The sequence below is a fragment of the Paramisgurnus dabryanus genome, chromosome 23 (assembly GCF_030506205.2).
Source record: "Paramisgurnus dabryanus chromosome 23, PD_genome_1.1, whole genome shotgun sequence".
Classification (NCBI taxonomy): Eukaryota; Metazoa; Chordata; class Actinopteri; order Cypriniformes; family Cobitidae; genus Paramisgurnus; species Paramisgurnus dabryanus.
The window spans coordinates 26,546,486-26,560,379 of NC_133359.1; the positions used below are offsets into that span (position 1 = coordinate 26,546,486).

The 13,894-nt window shown below is 42.0% G+C and overlaps 1 protein-coding gene across 2 annotated transcripts in view; it reads right to left on the bottom strand.

Annotated features, from left to right (window-relative positions):
• Positions 1–3,312: 3,312 nt before the first annotated feature.
• Positions 3,313–13,894, bottom strand: part of LOC135780907 (patched domain-containing protein 3-like) — a 32,926-nt gene continuing 22,344 nt past the window's right edge. For both annotated transcript variants that reach the window (XM_065291221.1, XM_065291222.2), the window contains exons 3-5: positions 9,679–9,806; positions 6,318–6,463; positions 3,313–6,004 (exon numbers count right to left, since the gene is read on the bottom strand). In XM_065291221.1, the coding sequence (XP_065147293.1) occupies positions 4,395–6,004; positions 6,318–6,463; positions 9,679–9,806 (1,884 nt within the window). In that variant the 3' untranslated portion in view covers positions 3,313–4,394. The remainder of the gene's footprint in view (positions 6,005–6,317; positions 6,464–9,678; positions 9,807–13,894) is intronic.

Genomic DNA, 13,894 nt, shown 5'->3' on the forward strand with positions numbered 1-13,894 from the left:
GCAGGATGGTGCGAGGTGTGTGGGAACCACCTTGGATGGAAGCACACATCAATGTTTTGGAGTTGAGGGCGTGTCACCTTTCTCTGAAGGCTCTCCTCCCTTTTATTCGGGACAAACATGTCCTAGTGAGAACAGACAGTTCCTGCACTGTGTATCACATAAATCACCAGGGAGGCACCAGGTCTCTACAGTGTCTCCAGGTCGCACAGGAACTCCTGTTTTGGGCCATTCAACACCTGGCTTCGCTCAGGGCGATTTACATTCCGGGAGTTCTGAACCAGGCAGCGGACCTTCTGTCCAGGTCTGGCCCTCCCCCAGGAGAGTGGAGACTCCATCTGGAGGTAGTGGCCCTCCTGTGGACTCGGTTTGGCAGGGCACGGACCGACCAGTTTGCATCAACAGTGACTACCCACTGCAAGATGTGGTTCTCCATGCTGGGTCAAGGAGGTCCCCTGGGCTTGGATGCACTCTACATCATTGGATGCATCTCGAGAGTGGCCGGAAGGATTATTGTATGCTTTTCCTCCGTTCCCTCTGCTTCCCAAGGTTCTCCACAGGGTCGCCATCGGCCATTACAAGGTGCTACTGATAGCTCCTCGATGGCCAAGAAGGCATTGGTTCCCTGCACTCCTTCGCTTGGTGTATGGGGAGCCTTGGGCCCTGCCAGTCAGAGCGGATCTACTTTCTCAGGCGGAGGGGCAAATATGGCACCCGAAGCCAGCCATCTTGCAGCTCTGGGCTTGGCCCCTTCTCAGCCCCTCTCTCAGGGGCTAAATAAAGGGGTTTTGCACACCATAGATAACGCCAGGGCTCCCTCCACTCATTCTAACTATGCCCAGAAGTGGAGGGTGTTCTCAAGATGGTGTCGCAGAAGGCAGGAGGATCCAGCAACTTGCTCTGTCCAACATGTTCTTCGCTTTCTTCAGTCGCTTCTGGACTCAGGGAGAGCGTCTAGCACCATTAAGGTGTATTCTTCTGCAATATCCCTTTTCCATAAAACTGTGAAGGGTGTTACTTTAGGGAGACATCCCTTGGTGTCCCAGTTCATTAAAGGGGTGTGTAGACTACGCCCGTACAGGTCCCCTAGATCTCCTTCATGGAAGCTTCCCTTGGTGCTGAAGGCCTTGACTCAAGCCCCTTATGAACCCCTAGAACAGGCTACACTTAGGTTTCTGTCTCACAAAACAGCCTTTCTCTTGGCTATATGTTCTGCTAAGAGGGTTGGCAAATTGCATGCTCTATCCGTTAGTGAGGACTGTTTAAGATGGAAGGCCGAAAACACTGGTGTGTCTCTGGCCGAACCCCTCTTTTCTGCCTAAGGTGGTCAACCCTCAGACTCCTAACCAGGTGATTGATATAAGCTCCCTTCAGCTCTTCCACCGTAGGATGCAAGCTTGCTTACTTTATGTCCAGTGAGGGCGCTGCGGGCTTATCTTGCTTGCACTCAGGCTCTGAGATGCTCTCATACCCAACTTTTTGTTTGTTTTGGTGACAGGAAGTTGGGGCTCCCTGTGTCTAAACAGACCTTGTCCCACTGGATTGTGGACACCGTCTCTGCAGCCTATTCTGGACAAAATCTCCCAGTTCCAGCTAATCTGGTGGCCCACTCGACCAGGGGCGTGGCCGCTTCCTGGGCTGCTCTTAAAGGAGTTCCTCTTTCAGAAATGTGTGCTGCAGCAACATGGTCTGCTCCCTGTACTTTCTCCAGGTTCTACAGAGTGGATGTGGCATCCCCTACACCACTGGGTTCAGCCGTTCTCCTCTCGGCCGCGGGACACATTTGTGACGGGGCAGAGCCCCCTGTTCCTCGCGACCCTGATGGTACTTGTCATCCAAGGTAAGACCGTGGTGACGGTCTGAGTGAGGTCGAAATAGATCGTAAGTTATGACTATAACTATAGATCTATGACACCGAACGATGACCGTCACCATCTCTTGTCGCTCGGAACGGGCTGAGGCTTTCCAGGCAAAAGGGAGAGGCGTGGCCACCGGGGGGTTTTATAGACGGCGGCCAGGCCTCCCGAGGTCACATGACTTTGTTGATATTATGTCTCGAGGATAGGTTGAAGGATTGCATCATTCAAGGTAAGACCGTGGTGACGGTCATCGTTCGGTCTCATAGATCCATAGTTATAGTCATAACTTACGTTCGTCGCCACGACATAAGTTTGGTCATCATATTACGTCGACGTTACGTAACAGTTACGTATTTGTGTTAGCTGGGAATAGGCTGCTATGCAAGTAGACGAGCCCAGCATATAAAAGTTTTGCGTTAAGTGTTTCCCATAATAAAACATAAAGACAATGTATTACGCGGCGCAGCCATAGGCATTAAGATATAAAAAACAAAAGTTCAGTACAAACGAAAAGTTCAGTATAAACCTTAAAAAACATATTTACAGGTAAAGCAGATGAAACCAGAATATAAAAACCAATGAGTTTAAATACTTTTTAGTGTTTTTCTTATATAAACCCGCATTGTAACAACGTCTCTTTATATTAAGCTAAACTTTAAATGGGCTACGTTATTAAATGTCCTATAGTACTTAACATTATTTTTCATCATCTTACAGGTTATAAAGTGTATTGTAGCAATGTTGGCACTCGGGTTTGTTTCTGTCATTATTAAATTAAAGCTATTATTTGTTTACAGTTTTGTCTAAGATTAGATGATAAAGACTAACAAACTTCTTATCATTCCTCAAATACATGAAACATTAGCCTTTAGTGTTTTATGAGTGAAGACAACACTTATTCATATAGTTCTTTTGGGTTTCAAACAGACACGCTCATGACAGATGTGTGTGGCACTCCATTCGCCGTATAGATGCTTCGTCTTTTCAATACTTTTCATCTGTTAAATATTTGCTACTCACAGGCAGGTACGACTCCTGGATGCAATTCCAGTGCTGATCTTCATGAATGAAACAGGAATATTACAACTAAATGTGTATAAAAACAAGAACAGAGTTTGTGTTCTTTCACCCCGCTCAAAAAGAGTGCGTACGCACAGTGGAGAGCATCCGTATTGTGCGCACTTATTTACGGCAAGTTTATTCTTTATAAATCCCGATATGTGCGTTGAAAATTGCGTACGCATATTTCTATGCCCATTTTGTGCGTACGCAATGTTTATACATCATGCCCGTGGTGAATGTGCCCCATGCTCCATTCAACATCAAAACACCAGTGTGATCATATCCTGACATACTTATTTTGCGGTAATACCACACTCCTTCTAATCTACTGGAAATAATCATTTCTGAAATAATTCAAATAAATCAATAAAATTTCTGAAGAATTCAGAGGAAACAAATGTAACAATTTATTATACCAGGCAGGTTCCAGCTTCAAAAATAAATGAAAGAATATCATACAGAATATGATTCAATTCCAATTCATTAAAATGATTAACAGTTGCAAAAGTTACAAAGTCATACCTGGCAATAGACACTCAGGCTACAGAGTACTTCCATCATGAATATAATATAACCAAAATGGTGTAGGAAGATTATTGTTAAAGATTTTTTCCATGATGTTTTAATACACACACCCAAAGTGTGGGGAAAATTCTTGCTAAAGAATACTTCCCAGAGTCTCTTGCCAAGCCCCCTTATATACACAGAATGATACAAGAATTCTTAAAGTCCCAAATCAGGATTTGGTTGGTCAGGTTCTCGTGACCCTAAAAGGCACCAAATGGGATTGTTTACCATCTGTAATCTATATCTCCTCATAAAGTGACACCCATCACAGGAGTACAGATTATGTCTTAAGTTTTAAACTTTGATACACTTTCTCTTAGAATTATAGAAATTAGACCTTTTTAACATCACACCATCACCTTTAAAATGACACCAAACATGAAGATGAAACCTTATTAACATCACAACACAGGATATACCCAATGTTACATGTGTTTACTATATTTCCAGTAACCAGAACCTTGAGAGAGAAGAGAGAGGGGGAGAAGTACAGATCAGTTCCTGGGTATCCGTGACCCTTGTAGAGAGAGACAACAGGTTTCTCGGAAATAGACACAGAATGTGGTTTTATTGTTTTATGGTTCAGCTCCAAAAATAAACTCTTGTCCACCTGTCCTACAACCCTTGCACTGCAAACAAGCAGAAAATAAATGGCAGAGGTGTTTAAGCATGTGTAAACACTGTCATAAATGACACAATCTCACTATAATCGTCAACTGAAGAAAATTAGTTCAGTAATGCAGTTTACGTAAGCAAAGTTGTTTTTGCATTGAGGTGTTCAAATTAACAGATGTCCATTTGAAATAATTCTGATGACAAGGATAAAAATATATTTAAAAGGCACACTTAATTATGATATAAATACTTTATCAGTAACTTCAACACGCAAAATCTTTCAGTAAAGTAAGCTCAGCAAGAGTCAGGATCAGCAGACCCTGTGAAAGCAATCATTTCACTTTGCTCTGGAAAATTTTCTTTGTTTCTTTCGTGACGATTAATAAAAGTGCCGAGGAAGGTCAGGAACACCGGTATGAATATGATGCCATGGATGGCCCCAAAGAGAATGACTAAGAACATGATTTTGAAGAAGGTCCTGAAGAGATAGCTTTTAGCAGCCGAGAGCACCACCACACCAGCGATAGTGGACACAGCACCCTGAATGATCGGATAGCCCAGTTTAGTGACGGCATCTGTGACTCTCCTATTCGCTGAGGACTTTTCACTTGAGACAAAAGCATAGCATATGTGAGCAGAGAAGTCGACAGAAAACCCAATACAGATAACAAGATTAATCATAGACACAGAGTCTAAACTAACATCCCATAGTGCCATGAAACCAGCCACTCCCACAATGACAGATGCGATGGCAAATGTCACCCAGAGAGAGCAAAGAGGGTTTGGGATCAACAGGAGTGAAATGACTAGCATTGCACATGTAGCAACTACTATATTCTGGATTGTATTAGTGATGATGACGGCATATTGGTCGAAATAGATGAATGCGGGGTGATACACTATCAGATCAATGGGTGTCTGCAACTTCCCACATTTTTCTGCGGTTTCTCTAAATGCATTCAGCATGTTCTTTTCATCAATCGCTATGCGGATGTTCACAGTCAGAACGAACATTCGTGACGCATGGACTTGATTGTTAGTGAAATTAACATCCTGACTAAAACCAGACCGATTAAGAAATGGAGTTAAACTGCGTTTGAATTGAATTTCATCGTTTAAAGTAAGATTTGCCATCTGTCCAAACTGCATGTACGCATGCAGCCAAGAGATCGGTGGAATGTCTGAATCTGCTACTTTGAGTTTTTTAAAATGTTCCACACACAAGTCAAGACTTTTGCGAGCAGTTGGGTTCCAGTACTGAAAGTCTTTATCCTTTATAACTAACATGACATTAGGACCAAAGGCAGAGAAGAATTCATCTTCATTGTCATAGTAACTACCAACATATGAGCCGTCTGCGGCTAAATGCTTCAGGTCTAGACCTTCCTGCATTTGGAAGCATCCATAGATACTGACTGCCAAATAACCAGCATAGATCAGACACACAAGCGCCTTAACCCACACTCTTGTCAGAAAAGGGCCGTAATAGTTTTTAAAGAATGAATCCATTGGCATTTCAAATTCCTTATCTGTGATTTTATCATATGCCCCACCTATACAACAACCTCTATCATCACCAGCGGGTTCTTGGAGTTTCATGCAGGTCAGCCAGTGTCTGTTGCCTTTCTCTCTCCGTCCGTTCAGTGCGAGACACGCGCCAAAGAAGGTGATGTTGAAGACGTAGCAGAACAGAAGAGCTGTGCTGGTATACATGCAGAAGGACTGAACCGAGCGGAAGGGCGTCATGAGGCCGATGTAGAAAGCCAGAACATCTGTCAGCGTGGTGATAGTGATGGACACGCCGGCCTCTTTGTACGTTTCTGCTAAACGAACCTCAACGGCTTTATGAACTTCAGTCTTCTGCCAGCAGGAGATCATTATGAACATGTCATCAACGCCAATACCTGGAGGAAAGCAGAGACGGTGAGCCTGTGAACATCAGCTGTGAGACACCTACTAGATCAGTGGTTCTCAACTCCAGTCCTCGGGCCCCCCCTCCCAGAAAATTTTAGATGTCTCCTTATATGAAACACCTGAATCCACTCATCATGCTCCTGCCAGAATGTTTGAAACATTTCCTTAATTAACACACTACAGGCTTATTAACTGAATCAGGTGTTTCATATATGGAGACACCTAAAATGTTCTGGGAGGGGGGGGGGCGAGGACTGGAGTTGAGAACCACTGTACTATAATGATGAAATACATAACATTTACCCAGAATCAGAAAGGGGGCTGTGCCCACGGTCATGGCAAATGGCATCCCACAGAACAGCAGCAGACCAAAGCTGGTCAACACGGCCATCCCAGCGGAGACCACACCGAACGCAGCCACCCACACCTTCGTCCTGACAGGGTCTAACCTGAGGAAGAGAACATGCTATATAGATCAATCAAACAGTCTAACCTGAGAAAGACAACATGCTATAGACGTGAATCATGCAGTCTATCCTGAGGAAGAGGACATGCAGAGATCAATCACACAGTCTATCTTAAGGAAGAGGACATGCTATAGAGATCAATCAAGCCATAGAGATTAATCACACAGTCTATCCTGAGGAAGAGGACATGCCATAGACGTCAATCACACAGTCTATCCTGAGGAAGAGGACATGCTATAGAGATCAATAACACAGTCTATCCAGAGGACATGCTATAGGCATCAAACAGTCTATCCTGAGAAAGACAACATGCTATAGACGTCAATCACACAGTCTATCCTGAGGAAGAGGACATGCTATAGAGATCAATCACATAGTCTATCTTAAGGAAAAGGACATGCTATAGAGATCAATCAAGCTATAGAGATCAATCACACAGTCTAACCTGAGGAAGAGGACATGCTATTGAGATCAATCAAGCTATAGAGATCAATCACACAGTCTATCCTGAGAAAAAAAACATGCTATAGAGATCAATCACACAGTCTATCCTGAGAAAGAGGACATGCTATTGAGATCAATCACACAGTCTAACCTGAGGAAGAGGACGTGCTGTAGAGATCAATCACACAGTCTATCTTAACGATGAAGACATGCTATAGACATCAATCACACAGTCTATCCTGAGGAAGAGGACATGCTATAGACATCAATCACACAGTCTATCCCGAGGAAGAGGACATGGTATAGAGATCAATCACACAGTCTATCCTAAGGAAGAGGACATGCCATAGACATAAATCACACAGTCTATCCTGAGGAGGAGGACGTGCTGTAGAGATCAATCACACAGTCTATCTTAAGGAAGAAGACATGCTATAGACATCAATCACACAGTGTATCCTGACGAAGAGGACCTGCCATAGACATCAATCAAACAGTCTATCCTGAGGAAGAGGACATGCTTTAGAGATCAATCACACAGTCTATCCTGAGAAAGAGAACATGCTATAGAGATCAATCACACAGTCTATCCTGAGAAAGAGAACATGCTATAGAGATCAATCATACAGTCTATCCTGAGAAAGAGGTCATGCTATAGACATCAATCACACAGTCTATCCTGAGAAAGAGGTCATGCTATAGACATCAATCACACAGTCTATCCTGACGAAGAGGACCTGCCATAGACATCAATCAAACAGTCTATCCTGAGGAAGAGGACATGCTTTAGAGATCAATCACACAGTCTATCCTGAGAAAGAGAACATGCTATAGAGATCAATCACACAGTCTATCCTGAGAAAGAGAACATGCTATAGAGATCAATCATACAGTCTATCCTGAGAAAGAGGTCATGCTATAGACATCAATCACACAGTCTATCCTAAGGAAGAGGACATGCTATAGACGTCAATCACACAGTCTATCCTGAGGAAGAGGACATGCCATAGACGTCAATCACAGAGTCTATCCTGAGAAAGAGGACATGCTATAGACATCAATCACACAGTCTATCCTAAGGAAGAGGACATGCTATAGACGTCAATCACACAGTCTATCCTGAGGAAGAGGACATGCCATAGACGTCAATCACATGGTCTAACCTGAGGAAGAGGACATGCTATAGAGATCAATCACACAGTCTATCTTGAGAAAGAGGACATGCCATAGACGTCAATCAGACAATCTATCCTGAGCAAGAGGACATGCTATAGCAGTGTTTCTCAAACTTTTTCAGCCCAAGGACCACTTTATCTTCCAATAACCACCTAACAGAATCCCACTCTAACACGCCCCAAAAAACAACAAAATAGGAAGGATAAGCTAAATTTAAGTTTAATATGCAACTGTTTTAAGTCAAAAACAATTTTTTTAAACACAAATGCAATGCTATGTTCAGGAATTATTATAAGAATTTTATTTCATTTGAAAAAGTTAATGTGAAATGAGTTGCGGCATAATATGAACAACAAACTGCACATCTGAAAAAAAACTGCAATTAAACATACTACAACAGCCTAGCTCCCACTTAATGTCATTCCAAAGAGCCATTAGTTTAAAACTGAGGTGGTGGGTATATGAAGTCTATTGTTGTAACTATGGTAAATTTTCCCCTTAATGTCCAAAATCACTGAAATTACAGGGATTTTACACATGAAACAAAAACAAGTACATTACAAAACTAATAGATCCGTGGATTTAAGCTGCTTTCAGTTGACGCTTGATCTTTTATTTTGACTCCTCTTTGGTTTAGCCACCAATCTTAAGGAAAATGACATGCTATAGAGATCAATCAAGCTATAGAGATCAATCACACAGTCTATCCTGAGGAAGAGGACATGCTATAGACATCAATCACACAGTCTATCCTGAGAAAAAGAACATGCCATAGACGTCAATTACACAGTCTATCCTGAGGAAGAGGACATGCCATAGACGTCAATCACACATTCTATCCTGAGGAAGAAGACATGCTATAGACCTTAATTACACAGTCTATTCTAAGGAAGAGGACATGGTATAGAGATCAATCACACAGTCTATCCTATGGAAGAGGACATGCTATAGACCTCAATTACACAATCTATCCTGAGGAAGAGGACATGCCATAAACGTCAATCACACAGTCTATCCTGAGGAAGAGGACATGCTATAGATGTCAATCACACAGTCTAACCTGAGGAAGAGGACATGCTATAGAGATCAATCACAGAGTCTATCCTATGGAAGAGGACATGCTATAGACCTCAATTACACAGTCTATTCTAAGGAAGAGGACATGCTATAGACATCAATCACACAGTCTATCCTGAGGAAGAGGACATGCCATAGACATCAATCACACAGTCTATCCTGAGGAAGAGGACATGCCATAGATGTCAATCACACAGTCTATCCTGAGGAAGAGGACATGCTGTAGAGATCAATCATACAGTCTATCCTAAGGAAGAGGATATGGCATAGACGTCAATCACACAGTCTATCCCGAGGAAGAGGACATGCCATGGACGTCAAATCACACAGTCTATCCTGAGGAAGAGGACATGCCATAGACGTCAATCACACAGTCTATCTTGAGGAAGAGGACATGCTATAGACATCAATCACACAGTCTAACCTGAGGAAGAGGATGAGGAATCACAGGTCTAGGGATAGAAACATGTGCTTATGTGAATATTTTTAATTCTTTATACCTTGAACAAGACATAATTGAAATGGTAATGGCCAGGGAATACGTTAGAGAGAAGAGTGGGATAACCGAGTCTGAATTGGTCTCAAGCTCAGTCTGTCTTGATAATGATGTATAGTAAGACACACGGACCTGTAGAAATGAAGAAAAACACAACAACACTGGGTTACAATTTATTTTAATGTTTCATTGTTACAGTGTAATTATATATTTAAGTACTAATAGAGTAATATTAAGAGTAATATTAAGAACCTACAGTTGGTACTCAACCAGAACAATACTTTTAACGCTGTCGTTCTAAACGTTAAAGAACAAGTTCGATATTTTTCAATTAAAGCCCTGTTTTCAGATTGTTTATGATGAAATAAAACGGTTTTATCATAGTTTTTGTTCAACTCCATTGGATGTGCTGTGAGGTACGGTATTACTCCGCCGCCGGACTTGTTTGTATTCTTGCAATTGGCAAAGGTGTATTATTGCTACCAACTGGGCTGGAGTGTCTATTATTCAAGCTCTCAACGGAAGAATATACGGGTGTGAGGCGTTTGGAAAAATAGGTCCACAAGTTTACAATGAATGCTAAAACACCTGTTGGAAAGCATCTTTTGGAGCGATTTGTGTGTGAGCATATCAGTGAACACCCCTGATCACTTGGTGAGTTTCACGTCTTTGTAACAAAAGTTTAATGCATTTTAGGAAGGATTGTTCCAGTGCACCTATACAGCCATTGTAGAGGTGGGCGGTGATACAACATAAACCGAAAATTCTCGGGCCAGCATCATATGTCCAAATTTCAGTCAAAACCATTCTATTTCATCATAAACAATCTGAAAACAGGGCTTTATGTGTAAAATACCGAACTTGTCCTTGTATAAACTTTAATTCAAAACCATCTCAAAACACTTTATGACATTTTGAAAAGCTGTGCGTGCATTATGGCTACTGGAACCATGAACGCAACAGAAAAACTGTAGTATTTCACTCTTACTGCCAGGTCCTGAAATTAACACCCAACCGCATGCCAAATGCAGGTGAATTTGCAATTGGCGGGTAACACTGTCAATCCACTGGCCACATTGGTGGGTAGCCAATGTGAATCAGTGATGCGCGGGTCAATGGATAAACAACCCGCTCCCGACCAACGTTTTCAACTAACCTGCGTGCAATTGTTTAAAATAGTTAATTGGCATCTTAATTTCAAATGACCCGACTGACCGCGGCCTGTATATCATTAAAAATATTTTTGGATGACTCGTAACGACGGGTGACCGCAGGCACTTCTTATAAATCCCGCTCATTACTGATGCGAATTGAGTGATTCATTGAGAGGATACAACTGCTGTTTCGGAACGTTCATGCGATTGGAAAGAAGATGAGGCACTTCTTTGGCTATGTTTGGATGTTCGAGTAAATATTAAACTGAGATGGGATGAGAATGCAATGCTGACATAGGCTATAGTACAATTTAGGGATGTTAACCGATGACCGATGGTTGACCGCATCAACGTTAACCGGTCAAAGTTGTCGGTTGTCGGTTAAAAAAAGGGATCTGTAAATTAGGCTATTAGGGGCTGGACACACCAAAACTTTTAAACGCGGCTGAAAACGCCTTGAGGACGCCGAATGCCAGCTGTTTTTCAGCTGAGTGCCAGCTTTCTTCAGCTGAGCGCTTTGATAGCTGTGATACTTCAGCTGCGAGCCGGTTGGTTGCTGTGGTAATGTCCCGCCCCTCCTCCACTGTGATTGGGCGGCCGTGTGAGAACTAACATTGACGAGCGGAGCTTTTCTCCCAAAGTTGAATCTCTTTCAACTCTCGACGCTCAGCGCCGAGCGTGGAAAAAACGCCGATCGCCGGTTTTCAGCGCGGAAAAAACCCGCTAGCTGCTGGCTTATTTGAAAAACTCAGAGCTTCCATTGGAAACAATTGAAAACATGCGCCGGCCGCGGGCGTAAAAGTTTGCGGGCGTACACAACCCCTTATAGACAGTGGACTAAACCCTACTACAGTTAGGGGTTGTGTACACAAAAACTTTTAAACGCGGCTGAAAACGCCTTGAGGACGCCGAATGCCAGCTGTTTTTCAGCTGAGTGCCAGCTTTCTTCAGCTGAGCGCTTTGGTAGCTGTGATACTTCAGCTGCGAGCCGGTTGGTTGCTGTGGTAATGTCCCGCCCCTCCTCCACTGTGATTGGGCGGCCGTGTGAGAACTGACATTGACGAGCGGAGCTTTTCTCCCAAAGTTGAATCTCTTTCAACTCTCGACGCTCAGCGCCGAGCGCGAAAAAAACGCCGAGCGCCGGTTTTCAGTGCGGAAAAAACCCGCTAGCTGCTGGCTTATTTGAAAAACGCCGAGCTTCCATTGGAAACAATTGAAAATATGCGCCGGCCGCGGGCGTAAAAGTTTTGGTGTACACAACCCCTTAGTCATCAGTTAGTCATCTTTTTGTGTGAAGTGAACAAATCCCTCACACTCAGTTTTTCATAACTGGTCTGTTTGTACTTTATAAACCAATAAAAAAACATTTGGCGCGAGGTCACTGCGTTTGGTTTCGCATGCTCACAAGGTTTGCGAAAAGTAAATGCTACAGGCTATTTTTTGATAAATTCCTTTATTCGAATAGTAAATAAAATACAGCAATAAAATAATTACAATTTAAAGTCTCTCCTGGTTGTGTTCCAAATTATTAACATTTATGTATTTTAGGTTAACAGTAAAGTGCAGAGTAAGTTTTGTTTCTGTAAATCCTCAGCCATGATTTTTACAACTTTATTAAGTTTTGCTTTGTAGAAAGCATTTCTTTAAAGTGAATTTCGTTTTGTATAAATTGTATCTTAATTTAAATAAATGTTTCATCAACCAAATGCATGTATTTAATAAATAAAATAAATAAAAAGCAAATATAGCAGAGTATATAATTACCGGTCCGTGCATGAAGGCGCCGGCACGGCGCGTTCACTTGCATTGCATTGTTAATTAGAACACACCTCATCATAAATAAATAAAACTCAGCGTAGGCCTAAATGCCTCATACAAGCATTAAATATCTTTGCTGCATTTGTTCTAGAACAAAAACAGTGCGAGACCTGCTTTGGCCGGTGCTTTTACACATTCTGAAGGTGCCCGTTTAATCCATTGGTTTTATCGTGTTGCAGTCTATTAGGCAACATTCCGCATAAGATGGGTTTAGATTTGGAAATACATTACATCTCTATTTCAGTGGTAACAGAAAAGGTGATGATGATCATCCTCTTTCTTTATTATTACTACCCCAAACTAAAGCGCAGTCTCTTCTGAGCTGTCATTTTCTTAAATGAGCTGCGGCAATTTTCAAATGAGCTTCACAAACGCCTTTATTTTCAAGTTCAACGCGATCACCTAGTACCTAAACTATTTCGAAACTAAGCACGGCGCCGCGTTTGCGGGACTCATGTTTGGCACTGTAGGGGATTTAAAAAGTATTGTGAGGTCTGTGTGTGTGTGTGTGAGCCGGAGGCAGAGTGCAGAGAGATGCGAGTTGCGAAATTGCAGGCGCGGCTCGAAATGGTTATTTTACATAGCATAGCATATTTTAAACTAATAGGCCTATCGGTTAACCGGTTTCAACCGGCTAATGAGGCTCGGTGGCCGGTCAAGAAATTTTTTTGTTTTTGCCATCCCTAGTACAATTACAGTTGCACAGATGTGTAGTGTTGTGACAGATCAGAACTCTTGATGTGTAAACTTTAGAGAGAGTTGCGCTACTGTGTCTTATACTGTTGGACATTACCATACATTTTGCGAATAGAGTAATGAAAAACAACGTATGTGGGGCATTTATGCGCGCGTTTGGAATTCCCCCTCCATCTGTGTGCGCTTGCGGGTTATAAGGCACTCAATAATGCACATTAGAGAGATGCGTTTCTAAAAGCAAGCGTACATAAAATATTTCTGTTCTTGATAGAGCGCATACAAACAAAATGATCTTCACAGTATTCTTTTTTTAATAAAACATCTCTTTATGTCTTAAGTGTATGTATAGATTAGAGTCAAAAACCAGTCTGTGCTTATTTGGTCTAAAAGAGACAGTTACCTCAATTAACATACGTAAGTCTTTGTTATTAATGTTAATCAAACAACCCAAAACAAAGAGAAAATCACTTTTGTGTGTGTATGTATATATATATATATATATTATATATATATATATATATATATATATATATATATATATATATATATATA